Source organism: Mycothermus thermophilus, assembly GCF_041956435.1.
Source record: "Mycothermus thermophilus strain CBS 625.91 unplaced genomic scaffold VTJ04scaffold_2, whole genome shotgun sequence".
NCBI classification, from domain to species: Eukaryota; Fungi; Ascomycota; class Sordariomycetes; order Sordariales; family Chaetomiaceae; genus Mycothermus; species Mycothermus thermophilus.
In genome coordinates this window covers 1,377,083-1,399,887 of record NW_027191428.1, presented here as the reverse complement: position 1 = coordinate 1,399,887, position 22,805 = coordinate 1,377,083, and the positions used below count along the sequence as shown (strand labels likewise).

Sequence of the window (22,805 nt, the reverse complement as noted above, 5' to 3'; positions counted from 1 at the left end):
GATTTGACGGGGAGAGGCCGAAATACGCAGCATCAAAGACGGAACGGAAGCTTGGGTGAATGAGCCATTGTTCCCATCTCCCTCCTCATCCCCTCGGTTTCATCGTGATGTCCTCAACAGCAACCAGGTTCGGTACCACGAGTAGACGTTCCATGTCCAAGTCCACTCATTCCTGCCCCAGCCTTCGAGCTTCGCGCCCAGCTTTTCGCCCTGATTCCCATCCTGTCCCCTTAATCGCCATAACGCAACCATTGTTAGGAAGTTGAAGCACTCCCCGACCAACGCGATGGTTACCTTCTCTTTGCCCGCCTTCCCGGCCAACCAGTTCAGCTGATATTGCAGGCCTTTTCGGGCTAAAAGGTAAGCCAGATTTATCGGGACGTAGTAGCTGATGATATCTCGCAATGCCCTTTTAGTCCATGCCATCACCCGATCTATCCGTTCCTTCTCCGCAACAGGCTCGAGCAAGTCTCGAATATGTCTGCACAGCTCCTTCAGAGCTTTTGAATCCCAGGAATCGTCCAGTAACTCCTCCATCAGAGAGATCTCAAACGGCGTGGGATTCCAACGTTTGGTCATTCTGATATTGATGCCCAACTTGCCGACGCTTCCGACAGATCCTCGAATCACGTCGGGGACCATGAGAGTATTGCCGGAGAGTTTCCACTCGTTCTTGTTGGGTAGAGTGATGGTGAGGGTGATTTGGTTTCTACCCGTGTCTTGGTGCCAGGAGGAAATGACCGGAGCTGTCAAGGTCTGGGTCGTCTCCGTGTTGTGGTTGTTGACGCCAGAAAGAGTTTCTTTGGAAGGTTGGTGGTCATTAAGTCGTCTCTTTTTGGCCTCGCTAGGGCCGTCTTCGGAGCCAGTGATGGCGGAAGTTCCATTCTCGCTGTTCTGGACGTTTTGCTGGTTGTTCTCATGCCTCGGTTCTCCTCCCTGACGCCATTTCAGCGCAAGCTCCGGGCGCTGTTGCATCGATTTCTTCCGTTCCTCAATATCTCCTTCAGGAATCACAAACGCCGAACGAGCTCCTGACGATGGGCTGAACGGGGGTGGCATTCCGCAGCTATCAGGAACAGGCTGCCCGGGACGATCAGTCGCTCTCGACGTCTAGGCTTCTTGGTTAGCATCGACAATTACCTTTTTGAGGTTGGAGTGTTCTCCGCCTTACCGTAGAGTTCGATTGGTGTGTCGGTATGGCTTGGGTCTCTGTCGATGCGTCTCTGGGACGACGACAGTAGTAAGGGTTCGGGATGATCTTGGCCATTTTGTATGGGATGGACAAGATCAGGTCAAGAGGAGAGAACAACAGATCGGAAGAAATGAGCACACGAAACGACTTCGGTGACTGCCCGGGTTGGTGTGGATGGGCGCTCGAGGTTGCTGGTTTCTAACCGACCAGCGAGTTCAGTCGACCTGAAGATGCGCGTGGTTGAAGAAGGGATTGTTATGCTTGGAGGAAAAAAAAAAAAAAAACCTGGAAGGTTCCTCGAGGGGAAGGTTCTTTTGGGAGGAGTGAAGAGCTTTGAGATTCCCAGTAACCTTTGCACCTTTCTAACTTTTAGTTTTTTTTTTTTTTCTTTCTTTTCTTCTTTTCTTCTTTCCTTGATGCTTATAATTGTCGCCATCTAGTAGACTTTGCATTCAGAGAGAGTTGTATTTCCTTGATTCAACATGTTGGTTGGCAGTAATGTTCAAACAGAAGACCTCACCTCATGGAACGACCCAGTATATATAGACTTAACAAACCTGATATGTCATGTCAAGTAAACCTACCATGAACAGAGATGCCCTCGTTTGTGCTGAGGTGGAGAGTTTCTCGAGGGACAGTGGCACTCGCTGAGTGGCATCGAGCAGTGATATGACTCTTCTGTGAGGACCTAGTGGGCAACATGGACCTTGTTGTCTCTTGAATTCTCCGATTCCCTGTGAACTACGACTGCATTTTGATCATCTTCCTGGAAATCCCGCCCCCATCTCAACCCCAAATCCCGGCGACCATGTCTTCCGCGCGGAGCCGCTGAAGAAGTCCTCTGGAAGTAGGACTCTGAGTCCCGACCTCTCCAGTACCATGGCTAATTGTCCATCCATCCTTGCTCCTATATCATCAGCTCAAGTCCTGGCCAGCAATTCGCCATAATTTGAGCGTTGCTTTGCTCTTCCGCGTCTTGTGCTTAGTCACATCTCATCAGACGATACTTGGGGTCGTCAGTAGGCTCAACCAAGTAGTCCCCAAGACAGACCTCCGAGTAATGCCCGATCCGCTCCTCCCACATCTCCTCCAGCTCAGCCCGAGCTCCTTGATCTCTGCAAAATAGATGTCGCATGAAGCGAGGCATCTCCTTCAAGCCATGGCACCGCTCGTACCAACTCTTGAGATACTCCGCCATGTTCCGAGAATTTCCAGCCAATTCTTTGGTTGCTTGCTCGAGGAGGAAGTCTTCGGAGAACAAAGAGTCGCTCAGCCAGCTAAGGCACTGCGCAATCATGTGGATTGTGACCTTCCCCTTTCCAGCTTCACCAGCAAGACCATGCTCCCTGGCACGAGGGCCCTTACAGGCGAGGACGTAGGCCACAATGACAGGAAAACAATACCAGATGATATTGTTTGCTGCATGTTTGGTAGTGGAGCGGACAGGGTTCATCATCTGGCTCCGAGTTCGCACGTTCTTCAGCCAATCTTTCGCGGCGTCGCGAAGTTTCCGCAAAGGCCAGCATGAGTATCCCTGACCCTGAGCCACGAGCTCTTCCAATAGATCGATCTCAAGTGGTGTTGGGTCCCAGCGCTTGCCGATCTTGAAGACGATTTCGCCCGATCCAGGTTGTGGGGGTTGCCAGAAGATATGCGGTTTCGTCCTGGTGGTCTGGATGCCGTGGAAATCCTCCGGGATCATGTTGTCTGGAATGGTAACGGTGATGGTAGTCTGTCCTTTGTCCAGGTTTCGGAACCAACCGGAGATGAATGGAGAGTCTGGGTCATGCTGGGCTTCCTCGCCATCGCTAGTGTCGGTCGTAGAGGGGTTGCTGCTCTCTCTGTTACGGCCGGGTTGGCCAATCACGCTGTCGTCAAGACGCCGTCTCTTGACCCCTCTGGGCCCATCTTGGGAGTCAAAGGTGATGCCGCTTTCATGGTCACAACCACTGGAGGTCTCAGGACTGCTGTTTTCATCTTGAGAGTCGACAGTGATGGCGCTTGCAAGATCAGAGTCTCTGCCGGGGAGTTGTCAGCTGGAAGAATGCAGAAGAGGGGTATGTGCTTTAAGCGTGAGTAAGACTGACAAGATTTCGTTGTCACTGGAACCACAATAGCTGGAAAGAGAAGACAGTGACTAATATGTGACCGTTAGCATTAAAAATCTTGGATGGTTCAATGAGGTTTCTGAGTTCCACAGATCGGTGTTGCTTCATACCTCATAGTCGAAGTCCCGAGTTTCCATTGTTGGATGAGGTGTAACAGTAACGCAGAAATGAGAACTCGGAATCGGTCGGGCGTCCTCACCGATCGGCGAGGAGGATGCTCAGAGGAGAGATAACGGCGGTTGGAAGAAACGAAGAAGTGGAAAGTGAACTCCGTTGTTCATGGGCTGGAAATGAGTCGATGGTTTACTTCTGACCGACCAAGAGGGTTAGTCGGTCAGAAGGTTGGAATGGAATGGAAAGTGAGAAAGTTTGTTGTTGAGGGGAAGACAGTGGTGAAGAGAAAAGTTGCGGCTGAGGGAAAAGTTGGAGTCGACAGGAAGATGTAGCAGAAGAGAAGGTTGTAGTTGAGAGAGGAGGAGAGTGGAAAAGAGCCTGGAAGGCTGGTGTTGAAGAAAGTGGTTGCGCCCGAACCAAACCCCCAGATTCCCGAGGAAGATAAAGTTCCAGAACTGTTGAAAAGGTTAAAAGGAAAGTGGCTTTGAGGAGAAAAGTCCTTCACACTTGTTCATAACTCGGGTTCATAGAGTTTTCCCGCACGGATTATCGTTCTTTCAGACTCCTTCCTGCTTTCTTTCCTGTTCCTCTCAAATCGAAGTGTTTTCTTCGCTTTCAGATGAAATATTGTCGAAAATAGACGCCTGGAGGCCGATCGGAGGTGACGTTGGATAGCCAGTCAGTAACAACATAAGAGGGCTGTAAGGTCAAGGTCAGGGTCAAGGTCAAGGCGGAGGAGTAATCACCTGCCTACTTTTTCTCTTTTCTTTGACTTTTCCTTTTCCTTCTTTCTTTCTTTCTTCTTACCTTTTTTTCCAGTATTATTTTTTTTATCTTCTTCTCCTTAGCGCAGGTCCGGTGATATAACGATGTATGTCACATCTAATTATCATCATTGCTACGTACGACCATTCACGGGATAGTCAGGACATAACGGCACAAGACAGTCATCAGCATTCGCAATACTCAGAGCACAAGTCTCGCAAAAATAGTATTTCATTTCTGATAAGAACCAGTACTAACACTCAAGAAAACCCAAAACGCCAGAACTCAAACCCACCACCCATTATCTCACTCAAGCATCCGCCAACACATCCAACGAGGCCTTCTCACTGAGCAAGAAGGTCGCCACGATGGGGAACGTGCCCGGCGTGCGAGGGAACGCGCTGCCGTCCACCACGCGCAACCCATCCACACCCCTGACGCGGAACTTGCTATCCAGCACGGCCAGCGGATCGTTATCCGCGCCGATGGCGCACGTGCTCGTGGCGTGGTGGCCAAACACCTGCTTCTTGATGAAGTCCTTGTCGCCGGCGCGGCACGCGGCGTTGTCGCCGCCGGGGCAGGGGGGTTCGGCGGGGTCGACGGGCCCGACGGGGCTGTCGACGTTGGCGAACACGGAGCGCGCCCAGGCGACCGCGTCGGCCATGGCGTCGATGTCGATCTCGCCCTGGGTGCCCTCGAAGGTCTTAAAGACGATCTCGGGCGGGTCGCGCGGGTCGGTGGAGGCGAGGCGGACGGTGCCGGCGTTGCTCTGGACGTTGGCCTTGACCAGGCTGAAGCCGACGAGACCCGGGGGGTCGGCGGGCATGCCGTTCTCGGCGGTCAGCGGCCAGTGGCCGCGGAAGGCGAAGTTGGTCAGCACGAAGATGAGGATGTCGGTCTCGCCGTTGGTCGAGTGGTTGGTCTTGAGCATGAAGGCGTTGGCGTTGCTGGCGGCGCGCGTGTACGGACCGTAACCCTGGAACCAGGCCTCGACGCAGGGGTCCGGGACGCCCGGCGGGCCCCAGCCGAAGGTGCATTCCGGATCGCCCTCGAGGGGCTCGGTGACGAAGGGACCGGACTGCGCGAAGCCGACGACGGGCATCTCGGGGTTGTCTTGCAGCTGGGAGCCGACGCCGGGCAGGTCGACGAGGACGGGGATGTTGAGGGATTGCAGGTGGTCGGCGGGGCCGATGCCACTCAGGAGGAGGAGCTGCGGGGAGTTGAAGACGCCGCCGGAGAGGATGACCTCCTTGCGAGCGCGGGCGACCTGGGCAGTGGGCAGCGGGGCCGAGGGGTTGTGACGCGGGTCGGCACGGTAGATAGAGGCGCCCTGAACGTACTCAACGCCCGTGGCCCGCGGCTTCTGGCCCTGCTGATCGAAGAGCACCTTAGTGGCGAGGCTGTTGGTCTTGACGGTGAGCTTGTACAGGGGCTCGCCGTTGGGCTTCTTGGCGGCGAGGGTCTTGAGGATGAGGTCGCGGGCGCTGGCGCGGCCCCAGGTCTGGTTGCCGTGGAAGGGCAGGCCGAAGAGGCCCTGAGTGGTGTCGCGGGTCGGGCTGTTATTGTTGATATCCCGTTGGACGAGGTCAATGACGTCGGCCGGGTCGTCGCCAACCGCGGCTACCATAGCTTCCAGCACCTCAACGGTGGCTGGACTGCGGGCGAAGACGTCGCCGTCGTTGTTGTTGATGTCGAGGTAGCCATTGAAGCCATGGCCAGGAGTGCCAGGGGGAAGATAGTGGTTCTTCTCGACCTGCTCGAAGATGGTCCGGATGGCCGAGGCGCTGAGAAGGTCAGCTGGTGCTCCTCACTGCAGACCAAGGGGGGTGTCGATACTTACCTCCAGCTCGAGTCGCCGGTCACGTCCGCAATGTAGTCCCAGTCACTGGCGGGAGGCAAGACAGCCACGCCGGCGTTCACGACAGACGAACCGCCCAGGGAGGCACCGCGTGGGTAGTAGACACCGAGGAGGGTCGATCCCGCAGGAGCCGAGGCATTGCTGCCCACCCAGAGCGTGCCATCAGGCTTGCGCCAGGTGAGATGGTTGTTCTGGAGGTGCAGATTCTCATCGGTATACTGGCGGACATAGAAGCCCCAGCTGTTGGTGTCCCTCGGGCCAGCCAGCGAGATGATGCTGGTGGTCGGGTCAGCACTCTGGTCGTCACCGGCCTCGAGGACGAGGACCGAGTAGCCGGCCTTGGCTAGGTTGGTAGCAATGGGAGCGCCACCGGGACCGCTGCCGACAACGATGTAGTCGTAGACTTCCTCGCTGGGGCCGTCGTCCTTGCCCTTGCCCTTGCCTTTGCCTTTGCCCCCCTGGGGGATGGCATCGACGCTGGCAAGCAGCGAGAGGGCCGCGGTAAGGCAGTAGCCGAGCCTGGGAACCATGGTGCTATGAGAGACGAGAGGCAGGGCTCTGTCAGACCAAGAGATGAAGCCCAGGCCATGGTGCCGGCGGCTCGCATCTTATACTGAAGAGTTCCAGGCTGGTAGGCTTCTATTCCTGTTCTCTCGCCTCGTCCATCGCCACAGCTCCCGCGGACCAGGGCCGGGACCCTTGCAAGTCTGGTACTCAACACATGGCATGCCCACCACGCGGGGCTTTCGCCGTATAGACCAATATTGAGGATGGAGGTCGCGGGCGGATGCGACACGATGCGGTAGTGAGAGGAGTCGCATGGTAATGCGACGGGGTGCAGGGGTCGCCAAGGCGAGAGACTACACGCGTACTACTGTGTAGTACTACCGAGTACGGGCTCGGCAGGGCCTCCGATTCGGTCCAGGATGCTGGAGTCCGTCAGCGTGTCAGCGTGAGATGGCACTGTATCGGTCTAGTATGGCCTCAGCAGCCTCGGCAGGTTGGCAGAAGAGCTGCAAGTTTGCTGCATGTCTGCTCATAGTCTCGACGAGGCGTCAGACGTGGCTGTCGCTACCAGACGGCTCATCGGATTCGTCATGACTAAGAGGCTCTATACTCTACATGTTTCTGCCTACACTATTGTCAGTATGGCATGGTGATAGAGCGGGATGATGCCATGTCTGTTGGTGGTACTGGGGAGCAGGAGGGAAATCACAGCGTCGCATGTGGACTTTTCCGTTATGCGTTGGCGGGGAATGTCGGGCTGGCCGCTGAAATTTCCTTGTTGAGTCAGGGGCCGTTTTCTTCACGCAGCACTGGTCATGGGTGAGATGGGGGTGAGATGCAAGGACGGGATGGTCTCTTCCCACGGCTTGCGGGGTGCAATTGGGGATGGGATCGACAGTCCGGTGGTTGTCGGGGAGCATCGTGATTGAGATCTTCAGGGCCAGATGAGGTGAGTGAAGAGTGAAGACCTGGGATCATCAAGCCTCTATGGATACTGATATTGCAAATGGACAGTTCCAAGCCAACCAGCAGGTATCCAGCATTTTTACAACAAGAGAAGGAAAATCCAGTTTTGTGGTAAGTATTCCAAATTCCACCGCCCAGGATTTTCCCCGACGGCATAATGTTCAGTGTTTGAAGTGGAAGAAGCGTGTCGTTGGTACGTACTCCCTGGGTAGGTGTGAGAAGGTGAAGGGCGGGAGGAATATTCCGGCCCATAGTTCCCGGAACACGGCGGGCTTGGCATGGAACCCCACACAGAAAAACACAGGGGGACTGCGCCACTGTCGCTCTCGGATCAGCCTCCGGCAATCTCCCGCCACTAACTCAGGTGGCCAGCGTGAACAGAGCGCGTGTTTCCCCACCGTCTCCACGTCCCTGTCTTGTTCCTTGGGCCACCACTTGATCATCAATCCATCCCCTCCACCAAACAAACCTAACATCGAAACATCAAACATTCCAGCCAAACGCATCAACCATGGACCGCCAAACCATCATCGAAACCAACCGGTCTCTACGCCTGATCAAGAATGTGAGCAGCCCCCTGGCAATAACTCATCCCCTCCCCATGTCCTGAGGTGGACTCGGGACATGACCTCGAAACATCAGTGTAACACCCCTCTCCTACACTAGGAACTCGAGGCTCTCCTCGAAAAGGGCGTCCTAAGCGATGCCGCCTTTGACTCCATCAGCGCTCTCCTCCCTGCCGAAACGCCCCTATCCGCTGCCGGCCGTGCCACTACCGCTACCGCCACCACCAAATCCAGCACCACCCTCCCGACATCGTCAACAACATCCACCACCACTACCACCGCCGTCAACACCCCCGCCTCCTCCATCAATAGCGCCAGTGCCAGCCCAGCCCCTCCCTCCTACGCCCAATCCACCGCGACCCCGCCGACCCTCCCCATCCGCACCGGCCCTGCCGCTCCTGAGCCTCCAGCGAAGCCCGTCCTGGCCCGCGCCCGCGCACTCTACCGCTACACCGCCGCCGAACCGCGCGATCTCTCCTTCGAGCGCGATGATCGCATCGAAGTGCACGAGTACATGAACGACGACTGGTGGCTGGGCCGCAACGTGCGCACAGGCCAGGAGGGCATCTTCCCGCGCAACTATGTGATGGTGGACCCGGTCGAGAACGAGAAGAAGGGGTCGACGCCCGTGCCGATTCCAGGTTATCCTCTCAACCCCCCCGCTCAGCCTCAGTACGGCCAGGCGCCGCCACACGGTTATCCAGCTCCGGCTCCAGGCCAGCCGGTGCCTGAGGAGGAAAAGGAGAGCAAGCTCGCCGAGAACGGCAAGAAGTTTGGAAAGAAGTTGGGGAATGCGGCTATCTTTGGCGCGGGCGCGACGATTGGCAGCAATATTGTCAACTCCATCTTTTAAAGCAGCAGCGTTGGTCAGGCTAGTGACGCTTCTGGTTTGGGTCTGTTTTTCCTTAGTTTTGGGCTATGGGTAGGGTAATTGCTGGTTTCATGATCGGGGTCTGTTCCACATTGTTGTGTATATCGCATTCATGGGCAATCAACGGGTTTGGTTATGGGTCAGCGAGGGATATCGGAAACGTCGGGTAGGCAGTTTGAATGTCAGCGGCCTTTCGATTCATGTACAGACGAATGCAGCATTGATACCCGAGCCCAATGGGACGATCATTTCTTGGAAACTGCTGTAAGTAAATCCAGTCCCGGGTAAACATGTCCAAATTCTCCCAAATCCCAACAACACCGAGTCCGTTTACCCTATATCCAATACCATAAATAGGTACACCCTTGGTATCATGCCCCGTCCGTCCTCCATGCCATGCTTTGGATACATGAACCCCGTGCAGCAGAAAACGTGAGGAATGATGAGAGCCATGATAAACAGCATGAGAAACGCCAGCAAAAAGCAGCCCAGAATTCTCCCTCCCTCTTACGCCGTTATCGCCTCACCGCCTGCGGCCCTGACGACATCATCTCCCTCCAGCCCACAATCACTCTCTTGCCTTACCCCCTCCAGCTCGGTTCCGGGGACTTTCCCATCCTCATCGGTTCCCTCCTTTACCTCTTGACCATCACCTAACTCCGCCTCCACCTCGTCAACCTCGTCATCCTCCTCTCCCTCTAGCTCCTCCCACTCCACCTCCTCCATCCTAGCAAACGCCAACCCCGTCCTCCTCTCCATCTCCACCCTCACCATTTCCCCTTCCACCCTCCACCTCCTCGCCATCCTCCTCCTCCGCGCCGCCCACGTCCGCGCAAACACCTCCTCCTCGTCCGCGCACCGCTCCGCCACGTCCTCCAGCGCCGTGGCCTGCTGCGCCACCAGCTCCGCAACCTCTTTGGCATGCCGCTCGAGCAGGGCTTCCATGTTGCGCGCCTGCCGCGAGCGGAGGCCTTCGATCTGCGACCGGTGCCGGGCCGCGAGGTTGGCGTGTTCGCGCCGTTGCTGGTCGAGGCGGAAGAGGTCGTCGGGGGTGACGATGCGACGGGGGAGTTCGGTCGTGGTGGTGGTGGTGGTGACCCCGCCGCGACAATACTCCTCCATATATTTCAGCCGCACCTTGACTCTCTTCTCCTTCTCCTCCATCCCCTTCCGCATCTCCATCTCGGCCAACACCTGCCGATCCTCCAGGTGCTGCTCCGTCTTGGCATGTCGCTCCCTCACCCTCTCCAACAACTCCCCAAACCGTTGACTAACCTCCTCCCTCACCGCCGCATGCCGCTCTCTCATCCCCTCCTTCCCCCTCCGCTCCGCCTCCTCCAACCGTCTCCTTTCCTCCTCAACCTTCCCCCTAAACTCCCTAAACCTCTTACACCTCCCCGTCCTCCTCCTCGCCGCCTCTCTCTCCATCCTCTCCCTCTCTCTCTCCCTCTCCCGTTCCCTCAACCCCCTCTCCTCCTCCGCATCCCGTGCCGCCGCTTCGGCCCTTCTCCTCGCCAGCTCCGCTTCGCCATCACACAAATTCGGACACCCGACCACCGCGTCCCACGCGGCGCCGCAGACGTAGCAAAACTGCGCGCGGCAGCGGCACGTGACGTGCGAGCAGCCGTCGCGGAGTTCGACGAGCGCCCGGCAGCGCGGGCACCGCCGCCACCCGCGCAGCTCGCCCAGCCGCAGGACGGCCGCGCTGTCCCGGTCTTCCGGGCAGTCCTCCCCGGGCCGGTGGAAGGGCCCTTTGCAGAGGGTGCAGGCGCGCGTGTGGCAGCGGGGACAGGTGGTTTCGAAGGGGTTGTGGTTGCGCGGGAGAGGGCGGGGGCGGGTGGTGGTGGTATTACCATGGAGATTAAGAGGAGGAAGAGAAGTAGGAGAGGTAGCAGAGGTGGTGGTTGGTTTGGGCGGGATAAACTCCCCGCAGTTCGGGTTCGGGCAAAACAGCCTTGCTGGCCAGGGGACGCTGAACTGCGCGGCCGTCTTGACAAAGTTGGCCTGCCGGTCGCGTGGGAGGACGCGCTGGATGGTGGTACCCGGGATGGGCTGCGCGCAGCACCGCGGCGGGAACTTGACCTCGTCGACGGCGGACTGCTCGATCACGATGGTGAGGCAGTCGACGCAGTAGCGATGGCCGCAGGGGAGGGTCAGGAGGAGGGCGCTGTCGGTGGGGAATTCGTCGCGGCAGCAGACGCAGGGCCTGGGGATTGAGTGTCAGCAGGTAACTTTGACATGGAAAAGGGTGTTGCGTCGACTTACATGGGAGCGTTCGATCCAACCGCATTCCCGGATCCCATCTTCCGCCTCCCCCTCTTCAACCGCGCCGTGAGAATCCGGGTAAACCCCTTCACTCCATTCTTTTTCTGTCCCGACACCGTCAGCCGGGTCACCCCCGGCCTGTTCTCGCTCTCCCCGTTCTCTTCCTGCCGCAGGAACTTGGACTGCCCCAACGCCACCGGGTCGAGCTGAGCGATGTATCGATCATACGCCGAGAAGCTAACGCTCCTCCTGCGGAATTTGCCCGGTGATTCGGGCGGCTGCGTCTGGTCCTGGCCTGGCCCTGCAGCAGTTGTTGTTGCCGCTGCTGCTTGCTCCGCTGTCTGCGCCCCCGTATCCGCAGTAGGGGCGCCAGTTGACCGTTCATCCTCCCCAGAAGCAGAACCCCTCCTACTCCCACTCCTCTCATCCATATTAATGGTACCACCCCCTAACCACCACCCTCCATCCCCCTCCCCTTCTCCCTCTTGCATCCCTTCCTCATCCTCCGGCAGATCAGGCACCTCAACCCCAGCCACCTTGGCCCGCTCCCTCAGCTCCCGCTCCACATCCTCCTCCGTCCTCCCGTCCGAGAGGCCAAGCACCTCGCGCGCATACGCCTCCTCGTCCAGTTCAGGGATCAGCGGGGTTGTACTAGTAGCTGACGTGGGTATTGTGACAGGCGGCGGGAGTAACGATGTTCGGGCCGCCGCCGGCTTTGCTGCTGCTCCTGCCACTGACGCTGTCGTTGCGGTCTTTGCGGTGGTCGGCATGACGGCGATGGATATCGGCCGCTTCTTTTGCCTCAAGGCCAAAAGATCCCCGGAGCCGGTGCGACGATGAGGGGGGAGGAATAAAAGGGGGCTGTCCCGGCCGGAAGGGGGGTAGGCAGAGGTGAGTCGGAGGGAGAGGCTCCTGGTTGGTGCTGCTGTTGAGGAGGAGGAGATTGGGTAGATTGGCTTGGGGATTATGAGTTGTGGTGCGTTGTCATTTTGCTGAGTACTAGGGGGTTGTCTGCTGGGTGATGATGATGCAGTTGTTGTTGTTGCTGTTGTGAGTGAGGATGGTGATGCCGTCTGGGTGGTGCGGGATAGGGGGTCCTCAGGGGTTAGGAGAGTCGTGGATGCGGACATAGACGTTGAAGATATGGACAAAAAGAGAATAAAACAAAATAAAACAGAATGAAGAATTAAATAAAATGTTGAATAGAGACAGGGAACAGTAAACCCTTCAAAAACCAACAACCCGATCCCGGTGGAGATGCAAGCTGCAGGGCGATGCCAAAGTCAGGCCATGCGTTGTCGCACAAATATGCTGTCTGTCGTTCCTCTCTGTCGCAACTCGGCGGAAACCACGAACGGGTCTCTCTCTCTGTGTGTCTGTGACTCTCACGGCTCAAATCGGGCGAGCAGGATGAGACAAAACAGAAGAAAAAGACAAGAATGTCTGTCACACACCGGCCCTTTGGCGACAATGTTCATCCAGTTTCAACTCAACGCTAGACAACAGTAAGTAGTTCGGTTGTGTGCTGCGATGAGTGGCGAACAAGTGACACGTTTTGGCGGCGCACGAGGTGTGTGTGGGGTTTTGACAGCGTTGATTGACCAGACACGGCTTTTGCTTGTCGTTCTTTTTTTCCTTGTTGGCGACAGGTCCTCATCCAACCCTCTTTGGGGTTTGAGTAAAATAACAAGGATATGATTCGGAGTCGGCCGTTGGTTGACAGGGCCGAACCCTGCAGAAGAGCCGGCTGTGGAAACGGTGGATGTGTTTGTGTCTGTGTGTTTGTCAAGGGCGAGGAGAAACAGAGTGTAAAGGGAGATCAACGAGGGGATAGTTCAGGTAAGTCAGGAACTAAAAGGAGACGATGATGCTGCCCGGTTGGGTTGTGTTGGGCTGGCCTGAGCTGGTTGATGCGGGGATTGGGAAATGCCAGCCCGAGTGGATGTGATGATATGGATGCTCAGGACTGAGACTTGTTTCTCGTGATGAGCGACGGTGATCGAACAAATGGACCGACAGGGTTGAGCCAAGTCATGGGCTTCAGCTCCTCGGCCTCCCCTTGTTCTTGGTCTTTCTTCAGTTTCGGGACCTCCGGGAAGACAGATGGAGCTCCGCTGCTATGGAGAGAGAAAATATCTGTGGATTATCTTTGATGGAGTAAATATCCCTCGTGAACACCCAGACATATTGGAAGTCCACCCATACATACATTCTCTGAGTGTACGTACAGCGCATCGTCACCTGGCCACCCTGTGGCCCCCTCCCCTCTTTTGCTCTTCCCAAGGAGGGCAGGTCTCCCGCTTGGCTTGCAGCGCACTAACATGCGGAAATGCAGTAAAAACGTGCTTTCGCTGCGGGACGGCGCATGCAGCGAGGCCAAACTGTTTAGTGGACAAGCCAGATCTTGTCCAGCGCATGTGTGTCCGCCGAGAGATCACAGGCTTAGTTGTCTATCTATAGTTATTAACATCAGACTGTCGCATCCACCCCCCATTTTGGGTCTATATCATCCCATGTTTGCCAACTGTACTGGGTCCCGCCCTATCTTCCCAGGTCTACTACTATAGCGGCACCCATCTCTGCCCCTCTTCTGGTCTGTCTTCCGGCCAAGGGTGTCGGGGATTTATGCCGACGATCACAACTCCTCAAAAAAAACCCGAAACTGATGATTTGGCTGGTCTAAACCGAGTGCGAGGGGCCAAGACGACAACTAAGGTCATTGGACTGCTCTCGGCTTTTCGTCAATCTTCTCGCCACATCAACGCCCGCTAACCAGGCCGTTGGCCGGTGGCGCATCAAATGCATATGTTGCAGATCTGATTCAGTGGGATTGGTGCGTTCCTCCGAACTGCCTTGGAAAAAATCCGCATGTGCTCCTCCTATGGGTGGATTGACCAAAGGGGCAGAAAAAGTGACAAAAACATGAGAGCCAACCAGCCATGTCTGCACTCCGCATGTGCGCCACCAACCTGCACTTCACAACTTTGTATGTGCCATGCGATGTATGATTTGCCCAAGTACGGAAAATGAGGTATTTTGACTGGCATCTCGGTCGCCGTCCTCGGCGAAAGAAGATGGAATCTGGATTCATGTTGGAATTTGACATAGGCCTTGAATTTCATAGTCGTCTAAGACTGGTCAAGAGTGTACCCACACCAATTGATCGGGCATGTTTCATCCCAGAACCTCTAATCCCAACCGGCACCATCCCAACCATACCGACAGTTGACACCGTAAATCATATCATTCATCAGACAGACCCCTTCAACCAAGATCATCGATCCCAACAGTAAGGGTAACAATGTCCTAACCATCCCACCGTCAAACCACCTCCCACCTAGCCAACCACCCCACCCCTTCCCCAGCATTCCTCACCACACACAACCTCCCCTCCCCTCCTCCGCTCTTCCCCTTCCCCTTCCCCTTCCCCTTGGCAACCCCCATCTCCCGTGCCAGACGGACCGCCTCCAGCGCTCTCGCCGCTGCCAAACTGCCGATCGCGGTCGCCCTGCCCTCCGCCAGACAAAACGCTCCCATCGTAACAAACCCAATCAAGTCTTCCTCCCCTGGACACGGAGGGTGGTAATTCGGATTTGTTTCATCTGGTTGCGGACGTGGGTAGGGAAGTGGAGGTCCCGAGACGATGGAGCTGGCAAGGAGACGCTTGCGCGTTGCCAGGTCCGCAGATGGCCCCATCCTCGGGATTGCTCCCGGATGTTTGTCAGGGCGGTTTGCACCCCTGGTTCCGTTGTTGTGGCTGGACCCGGAGCCGGGGAGTTTTCGGAGCCATTGCTCGCGCAGATCGGGGGGGAGCAGGGACTGGGAACCGCTGCTAGCAGTGGAGGCGAGGACTTCGGCGTCTTCTTCGTGTTTGCGTTCGGGTTTGACGGACGCAGTGGCGGCAGTGATTCGGGACTGAGGAGGTGAAGGGAGGCGGTAGATTCGCGCGCCGGTGGTTGCGACGCCGCGCGCGACGAAGGTAAGTGTGATCGTGACGAGGGTGTTGGGAGGTGGGAGGGATGGAGAAGGGGATTTGAGAAAGGAGAGGAAGTCTGGCTTTGCCAGATGCCGGAGCTGGGTGAGAGACGAGGCGGATGGCGCCGCGTCTGAGACCGTTGCGCCGTCCTCGGGCCGTGGAGATGAATCAACGTCCATCTTGTCAGATACCTCGCCAGTTGGCTGAGGAACTGAACCACCTTCTTTGGGCTTCAGACCAAATAGGTATTCCCAATCACAGGCGAACCCATCGCCAACTTCACCCCTTCGTCCAGCACCCAAATCAAGTGATTCCCACGCAACCCTCTTCCCTTTTGGGCGGCGCTCCCATTCATTCCTTCTCTTTTCCCTCTGTTCCAGCTCCCAGCGTGCCCCGGCATCCGTGGCCGGATAGTCGGCCGGAAACCACGGTACCCCTTGCTCGAACGCGATCTGCATTTGCTCATTGAGACCTCCGAGACGCGGGTTGCCGCCGGTAGATAGAGGATAGTGCACCAACGTGTACCAGAGCGGCATGATGCATTTCCAGGGTGCCAGCAATGTCCATATGCCTTGAGCTTGGCCGTCGACAGGTGGTCTCGAGGCAAGCAGCAGGACGGGGATCGGTGGGTCGGATGCGGTAACCGGCAACGGCTCGCCCGGAGGATTGTTCCCCTTGCGCCGGTTGATGGCTTTTTGTGATGGCAGTCTCGAAGCTTGGAAGCGACGGTCACGGTCGAATATGCCAAATGGTCGGAGTCCCTCCTCGGCCGGCCACTTGGTGAGCGTCTCGACCAAAGTGTCGCTTTCTGGCGGCACGTTCGCCGTCTTTGGCGGATAGTCCAGCCGTGGATCTCTTACTGAGAAGGCAAGAAGTGCATCTTTCGGGAGGCATGCAGGATTCGAAACGCCAGCAAGAGATTGCAGCAGTTCGGCGTGGCACTCACGCTTGTCTGCCTCAGTGTAAAATGGCTTGAGAATGCCCAACAGAGCTTCGGTTGACCCCGGGCCTGTCAGCTCGATGCTGCCAATCTCGAAGCGTAGGTCTTCGATGTGGACTCGGGGAGTTTCCGCTTTGGCCAGTTTCAACAGTTCCTCCCATAACTCGAGGAAGCACGCAGGGTGGGTTCGGATGAGCAGCTGCCTCTGCTGTTTCTTCCCGTGATTCTTTGCGTCTTTGCCTGAATCTAGTGGTGCCTCGGGATTCCACACGATTGTAGAAGGCCCGATCTCGCGCCTCGATTCTCCAACGCGTCGGCTCAAGATTCCTGACCATGATCGGGCTCCCGCCCTCCATTTCTGGCCTTTGGCTCCCCACAAGCTGTCCTGCACCAGCCCCAGATTCCTCAGTACATGCTCAACGCCACCAGCAGTCCCGTAAACCGCGATGGTGCTCATGTAACTCATATCCCACACCACAACGCCCTTCTGGCCGACAGCGCGATGTGTTGGGCGGTAGCACTTCTCGGTCGGGGTAAGCGGAATAGCAAAGCGCCACAGGGGCTTGCTAGGCTCCGTCATCTTTGCGCGTTTGGCATGCCACAGGTGGGTGGGCAGCCACGTCTTGTTGATCTGGCGCTTGCGGAACTTGGACTCGGCCCTGGGCGGGTCGTTGAGCATGTCACGACGGATCTTGGGCCGGGGCGGACGCGTTTGCACTGTCGCTTTTACCGAAGCAGGGTCGACGGGCCGGCCCTCGGCAGTGGCCTTTGCGAGAAGCTTCTTGCGCTTCTTCGCGGCCAGAATGCGCAGCTTCTTGGCCGTCTCTGCGCGGATGCGGGCGCGGGTCGTGCGGGGACGGCGTTTCCGAGCCTCGACGGTCGGAGTATTGTCTTCGATCATCTCGCGACGAGCCTGTTCGCGCAGGCGCTTCGGAACGCGACGGACATTGTGGCTGGCGGTGCGACGGCGCATGGCGCGGGGCACCTGCTGGAAGACGCGAGTGGCGTTGACGGCCTTGCATTTTCTCATGCTGTCCTCGAGGGCCTTGATCTCGAACTCTCGGGCGGACAGGAATTTCTGGAGGTCCAGCTTGCCGTCGTCATCGAGAGCGGCCTCGGATGGCTGGGTGCGGATGTGACGGGCATCGTGGACCTTGACGCGTTTGGCGGCGCGCGACGTTGCTGGAGGTGTTGGGGCATTCGAGGCTGGTTTGGAGGAATTGGCACTATTCGTCATGGAGGGAGGCTCTTTTCGTTTCCTGCTATCGGACCCCTTGACGGGGCCCTGGGATGGAGTGCCAGCCATGAGGGCGGCATGGGTTGTGGTTGAATTGGAGTTGTGTTTCTGAAGTGAAATAAATTGACTTCAAAACCCCAAACGGGACGGGAATCTTTCTGTTGGAGCTCTTATCTTATCGCCCCACCTTGACGCACCCTTTGGTGGACCCTAACCCGGCAGTTTGGATCTCCTTCCCCTGAGCCTGTCCTGTCGTGCCGCCTTGGCGTCCATTGTTGGCTCTCTCACGCTTCATCATCCATTCCACGCTGTCAGGTGGACGGAGTACATGTGATGAGAATCCATTCCCTCCATCCATCCGTCTGCTTGTTCTTGACATATAATTCTCATTATTGGCCTCATTTCTGTTCTGAGACAATCTACCTGAGAATTTGTCCTCGGACGTGGTGGAACCAGGTCGCATTAAACGTCACCCCTTTGGCCTCATCCATGCGCACATCTCCTTCGTCTTAACTTACAGGACCGGCCAAGAGATTGACTGTGAACTGAAGCAACCCGCCGTCGCCGCCCACTCTATCATTGCAACCTTCGTTTGTTGCACTCCATTGTGGAATAGGTACCTGAATTATTGATCGGGTCAACGTGTTGTTCGAGTCCGAGTCCGGATCCTGGAAAACAGGAGAAGGGCCGGAAAGGATACAAATCCGGTTTTGGCCCATCATCGGATCCTCAGGAATGGGCTTTCCTAGCGGCGCATAGCAACAACCCCAAAGTTTCAGGAGCAAACCATGTCTTCTCTCAGTAAGCCATCTCTTCTCCTTGTCTCCCTGTCCGCCCATTGCAACATTGCAACATCCGCAGCCCTTTGTTTCAGTCCTTTCCTCCGAGCCGTTCCTGTCTTTTTGTCTGGTTGGCAAACGTCGTCGAATTGTGTCTCGTCTGGTGTCGAGTCATCTGGTCTCATCATCACTGAATCGCCTCGACACAATATGATCTCGTGACGGGCCAAAGAACCTACGCGTACATACCAGTCAAAGTTCAAGTTCGAGACTCCATGCTGACATGTCGCTCTTCTCCCTAGTCAACAAAACACGAAAGGTGAGCTTCTGTCTGCTGTCTACTCCCCATCTGATGTGACCAAGACTGACACCATCTGCAGCCCAAATTTGAAGTCCACCTCAAGATTGCCGACCTCAACAATGTGCCACTCGTCTCCGGTGGCTCCTTTGTCAAATGGCATTTGCCCCATAGCATTCACAAGGAGCATCGCGGTCGCACTCCTAAATGCCCCATTGTGAACCACCGCGTCGAGTACAACTATGGCAAAGTCCTAATTGTCCGCATCCCCATCGACCGTAATAACAACCTGGCAGAGTGCGCCATCGAGTTCGAGGTTGTCCAGGAGTTCACTGCTCCCGCCAACGGTAGCAGCATCGCCCGCGATGAGAAGGTCACTCTGGGCAACGTCCGCCTCAACCTTAGTGAGTACGTGGATGAGAGCGAGGCCATCCTTCGGGATCCCGCCGCCACCGCCTATGCCGCCAGAGATTCGTTCGGTTCTCCGATCCAAAAGACGGGCCATCGCCGAGGGCCTAGTTCGCTAGGAAATTCCATCTCGGCTGCAGCTGATGAGTCAAGTCCGCGATCGTCGCGTGAGGAAGATCGCCCTGTCGTTGTGGACGACGATGTCCAGGATGGCGTTATGCGCCGCTACCTCCTGCAGGACAGCAAGATCAACTCCACCCTCAAGATCAGCATCTTGATGATCCAGATTGACGGCGACCGCAACTTCACGGCCCCTCCTCCGAAGTCGACTCCAATCTTCGGCGCCATCGCCGGCTTTGTCGTCAACGAGTCTCTGGAACCCGTGGATCCCGGGGCGAGGAATCAGGGAAGCATCCAATCCTCCTTCGCTGGCAAGTCGCGTGAGGTCTACGAGCTACAAGATATGTACCGCCGCGCTCTCGCCGCAAGCTGGGCTAGTCAACCTGGCGAGTTGCCCGCGGACCAATGCATCGAAGACATCTTTGCCGGCGGCGATGGCTTCATTGAAGAAACTCGCGGCCACTCTCGCCACCATAACCACCACCGACATCATCACCGGCATCACCATCACCACCACCACCACAGCCGCCGCCGTGCGCGCTCCTCGTCCTCTTCCCCATCTCCGCCCCGCAACCTCCGCCAAGGCTCCGCCATGACCGCCATCTTCTCCGGCGGCAGCAGCTTCAAGTTCCACCATTCTGACAACGACCTCCCCACCACAGACGACACCGACGACCAGTACATCTCCAGCAGTGCCCTCCGCACACGCGACGCCACAGCCCGCCTCCGCCGCCAGCTCAGCCACCAAACCGTTTCCAGCGACAGGAGCGGCGCGACCACTGTCGTGGCTGCCCCCAGCATCTCAGCAGCTGCAGGCAACTCGCAAGACAGCAACGGGCCCAGCCCCGGCCCGGGGGTAGCAGAAATGGGCATGACCCCGTTATACCATCCCAACAGCAACAACAGCAATAACAGCAACAACGGCCACTTCTACCGCGAGCGCGGCGAGCCCTTCCCTTCCTTCTCGTCCACCGTGCCCATCATCTTCCACCCCCCTTCCCTCACCTCCCTGCACCGCAGGGAAGAAAGCAAAATCACCCACGACGGCCGCTCCAGCATCGGCGGTTTCGCCGACCCCAGGAGCAGGAGCTCCAGCTTGGTCAGCCTCGCTGCTAGCACCGCTAGCGCCGGCACAATGCGGGAGCTCGAAGGGAATGGGGTCGGGAATGGCTATGGTGGAGCAGGAGGAGGATATACCAGCGGTGGGAGCAATGGCGGCGGCGGTAGGCGTGGTGGGCGGTATAACAGGTACGGAGATCGCGATTCGGATGAAATGGACTACTACTACCACCGCAACGGCGGGGTGGACGGAGTGTTTAAGCGGACGAGGGAGGTGGATGAGTTTGAGGTGAGGGAGGATTTGGTTGCTTGGACGATTCCTTCTGCTTCTGCTTCTACTTTGGGGCCATCTGGACCTGCTGGTGAAACGGCGGATCTGCCGGCGTCTCCTTAGGTTGCCTGAGGTATCTAGCTTCCATGATGCCTTGTTTGCATACAATTATTAGTACTATTGCGTGTTGTTTTCTTTGTCTGGAGTAATAGGCGGAAGGTCCTCATAGAGCGATAGATAGAGATTTTTCACAGGTTCAAACAGTTTTGCAATAAGCATCACCAGCGACACCAGCAATACCACCACACTGGACCGGGAAATAGTATATCATATCTATCGCCCTAGCTACCTACTCAGGCAGCGCCTATTTCCTTCCCACCCCTTCCCTTCCTGACCGAGGGCACCCATCCCCGGCCTCCCATGTCTAGGTACATGTAACCGTGCTCGTTGCAAACCCAAAGTTCACATATATGTATGTGCGTTTATGCCCCTTCCCCATCCATGCTCATGGACAACCCCTCGCCTCCTAACCCGAGTCTATTCCGTATCCTCCTCCTCCTCTTCTTCTTCTTCCTCCTCTTCCTCGTTCCCCTCCTCCGTTACAGGCCCATTAATCAGCTGCACAATGTGGTGCGTCGTCATGTCGTCATGGTACACATCGATGGCCGCCAGTCCCTAGTTACTAGGCAGGGTCCCACGGACGGCGCTCTTCCCGCCGACCTCGCGCGCCGTGACTATGACAGTAAGGTCGACGTAAACCGTAATCCCCACCTCGACCTTTCCGCCCTTCTTGACGCCGCGGACCGCCGCCTCGGCGAGGGTGTTTCCAATCTTCCACACCTTCTCGCGCTTCTCCTCTTCCTCCTCCTCCTCGTCGTCGAAGTCGCTGTCGTCGTCGTCCTCATCCTCGTCGGCATCCTCCGCCTTGGCCGCCTTGCTCTCGTCCTTCTCCTTGGGTTCCGGCTTGGTCACCTTTATGTGCGTGTTGCCTTCGACAACCTTGATGAGGACGTCCCCGCCGTTGGGGACAGGCAACTCGACGACGCGGCGGGCTGGGACGGCAGTGTCAGTGGGGATGATGGGCACAAACACCTCCTCGCCGTGCGCGCCTGGGGAGACAATGCCGATGGCGTTGGAAACGTGCGGGACGGTGGTGATCGCGGCGTGGGTCGACTGGTCGATGTCCTCCGGTGCGTAGTCGGCGATGAAGCTGGCCTGGAGAGCGGCGCCGCGGGCTTGGAGTTCGGAGGGGTTGATGGCGGAGGGATCGGTGGACGGGGCCAGGATCTTGGTGGTCTTGGGGAAAAGGTAGCTCAGGTTGGTGGCGATGCGCGGGGTATGAGCGGTGCCGCCGACCAGGACGACCTCATCAACATCGAGAACGTCAAGCTCAGCCTTCTTGACGGCCGACTCAACGAGGCGGTTAATGCCCTCGAAGACGGTGCGGGCAAGGGTCTCGTAGCGGAGGCGGTTGATGGTAGCGGCAAAGTCAATGCCGTCCGACAAGCTCTCGACGCTGAAGGCGGCGTTGGTGCCACGGCTGAGGGCACGCTTGGTAGCCTCTGACTCGAGACGCAGCTTGGCCAAACTGCGTTGAGCCTCGCGCGGATCTTTGGCATTGGGGTTCTTCTTGAGGAATTCCTTGGCGAAGTGGTCAATAAGGACCTTGTCGAGAGCGGCGCCGGTAAACTCGTAGTCATGGGCAGTGGCGAGAATGGTGTACATGCCGCCTCTGCTCGCGATGACGGTCACATCGGAGCGAGTGCCGCCCAAGTCGGCAACAACAATAATCTTATCCGAGACGATGGCTTCGGGACGAGCATCGTAGGCCAACACGGCAGCCACGGGCTCGTTGATGAGTTGAAGAACCTCGAGATCGGCAGCGGCAGCAGCGGCTATGAGAGCAGCACGCTGCTTCTCGCCAAAGTTGGTGGGCACGGTAATGACGGCGGAGGTAACCTTCTTGCCCAAGTACTCGGAGGCAGCGCCAACTAGACGGCGGAGGTAGCGAGTGGTCACCTCGGACACGGTCAGGGTTGACGGGGCAGGCTCCTCCTCCTCGCCCTCGGCGGCGACCTTGTCTTTGACCGTGAAAGAGACCGTATCACCGGACTCTTGCGGGTGGGCCGAGGCGTGGTTGTGGGTTGGGTCGATCGACTTGAACTCTTTCCCCAGGAAGTCCCGGAAGAAGGCAACGGTGTTTGTGGGATTCCTGACAAGGAAGTTCTTGGCCTGCTGGCCGTAGTACTCGTCGCCGTCGACATAGGAGAGAATGGTGGGGATCTGGCGGTCACCGTCTTCGTTGGCAATGACCTCGGCCTTGTCCTCGACAAGGTGGGCGATAGAGCTGTTGGAGTTGCCAAACGAGATGCCAATGGTGACCCGGTTGTTGGGGTCGACGGAGAGTCGTGTCCCTGCTGAGTCGCCCATTTTTACTGTTTATGTGAGGGTTGGAGGTTGGGGAGAGGGAGTTGGAAGGGGAGCAATCGGTCGAGTGTTGAGGAG

General features: G+C 57.2%; 8 protein-coding genes across 8 annotated transcripts; 2 read left to right on the top strand and 6 right to left on the bottom strand.

The window, feature by feature from the left end:
• Window positions 1-99: 99 nt before the first annotated feature.
• Window positions 100-1,267, bottom strand: VTJ04DRAFT_2643 (uncharacterized protein; the record flags this gene model as incomplete). Its single annotated transcript, XM_069360455.1, has 2 exons — window positions 100-1,110; window positions 1,172-1,267. 2 exons carry the CDS (start codon window positions 1,265-1,267, stop codon window positions 100-102), a joined length of 1,107 nt encoding a protein of 368 aa, XP_069221164.1.
• A 907-nt stretch (window positions 1,268-2,174) lies between these two features.
• Window positions 2,175-3,437, bottom strand: VTJ04DRAFT_2642 (uncharacterized protein; the record flags this gene model as incomplete). Its single annotated transcript, XM_069360454.1, has 3 exons — window positions 2,175-3,210; window positions 3,280-3,329; window positions 3,411-3,437. 3 exons carry the CDS (start codon window positions 3,435-3,437, stop codon window positions 2,175-2,177), a joined length of 1,113 nt encoding a protein of 370 aa, XP_069221163.1.
• Window positions 3,438-4,489: 1,052 nt separating this feature from the next.
• VTJ04DRAFT_2641 (uncharacterized protein) lies at window positions 4,490-6,567 on the bottom strand (the record flags this gene model as incomplete). The annotated part of the gene is made up of 2 exons (XM_069360453.1): window positions 4,490-5,963; window positions 6,020-6,567. 2 exons carry the CDS (start codon window positions 6,565-6,567, stop codon window positions 4,490-4,492), a joined length of 2,022 nt encoding a protein of 673 aa, XP_069221162.1.
• A 1,454-nt stretch (window positions 6,568-8,021) lies between these two features.
• Window positions 8,022-8,929, top strand: VTJ04DRAFT_2640 (uncharacterized protein; the record flags this gene model as incomplete). Its single annotated transcript, XM_069360452.1, has 2 exons — window positions 8,022-8,075; window positions 8,177-8,929. The coding sequence occupies 2 exons, from the start codon at window positions 8,022-8,024 to the stop codon at window positions 8,927-8,929; spliced, it is 807 nt and encodes a 268-aa protein (XP_069221161.1).
• A 525-nt stretch (window positions 8,930-9,454) lies between these two features.
• Window positions 9,455-11,982, bottom strand: VTJ04DRAFT_2639 (uncharacterized protein; the record flags this gene model as incomplete). The annotated part of the gene is made up of 2 exons (XM_069360450.1): window positions 9,455-11,153; window positions 11,213-11,982. The coding sequence occupies 2 exons, from the start codon at window positions 11,980-11,982 to the stop codon at window positions 9,455-9,457; spliced, it is 2,469 nt and encodes an 822-aa protein (XP_069221160.1).
• A 2,551-nt stretch (window positions 11,983-14,533) lies between these two features.
• VTJ04DRAFT_2638 (uncharacterized protein) lies at window positions 14,534-17,434 on the bottom strand (the record flags this gene model as incomplete). The annotated part of the gene is made up of 1 exon (XM_069360449.1): window positions 14,534-17,434. One exon carries the CDS (start codon window positions 17,432-17,434, stop codon window positions 14,534-14,536), a length of 2,901 nt encoding a protein of 966 aa, XP_069221159.1.
• A 993-nt stretch (window positions 17,435-18,427) lies between these two features.
• VTJ04DRAFT_2637 (uncharacterized protein) lies at window positions 18,428-20,423 on the top strand (the record flags this gene model as incomplete). Its single annotated transcript, XM_069360448.1, has 2 exons — window positions 18,428-18,463; window positions 18,525-20,423. 2 exons carry the CDS (start codon window positions 18,428-18,430, stop codon window positions 20,421-20,423), a joined length of 1,935 nt encoding a protein of 644 aa, XP_069221158.1.
• Window positions 20,424-20,975: 552 nt separating this feature from the next.
• Window positions 20,976-22,730, bottom strand: VTJ04DRAFT_2636 (uncharacterized protein; the record flags this gene model as incomplete). Its single annotated transcript, XM_069360447.1, has 1 exon — window positions 20,976-22,730. One exon carries the CDS (start codon window positions 22,728-22,730, stop codon window positions 20,976-20,978), a length of 1,755 nt encoding a protein of 584 aa, XP_069221157.1.
• Window positions 22,731-22,805: the final 75 nt, after the last annotated feature.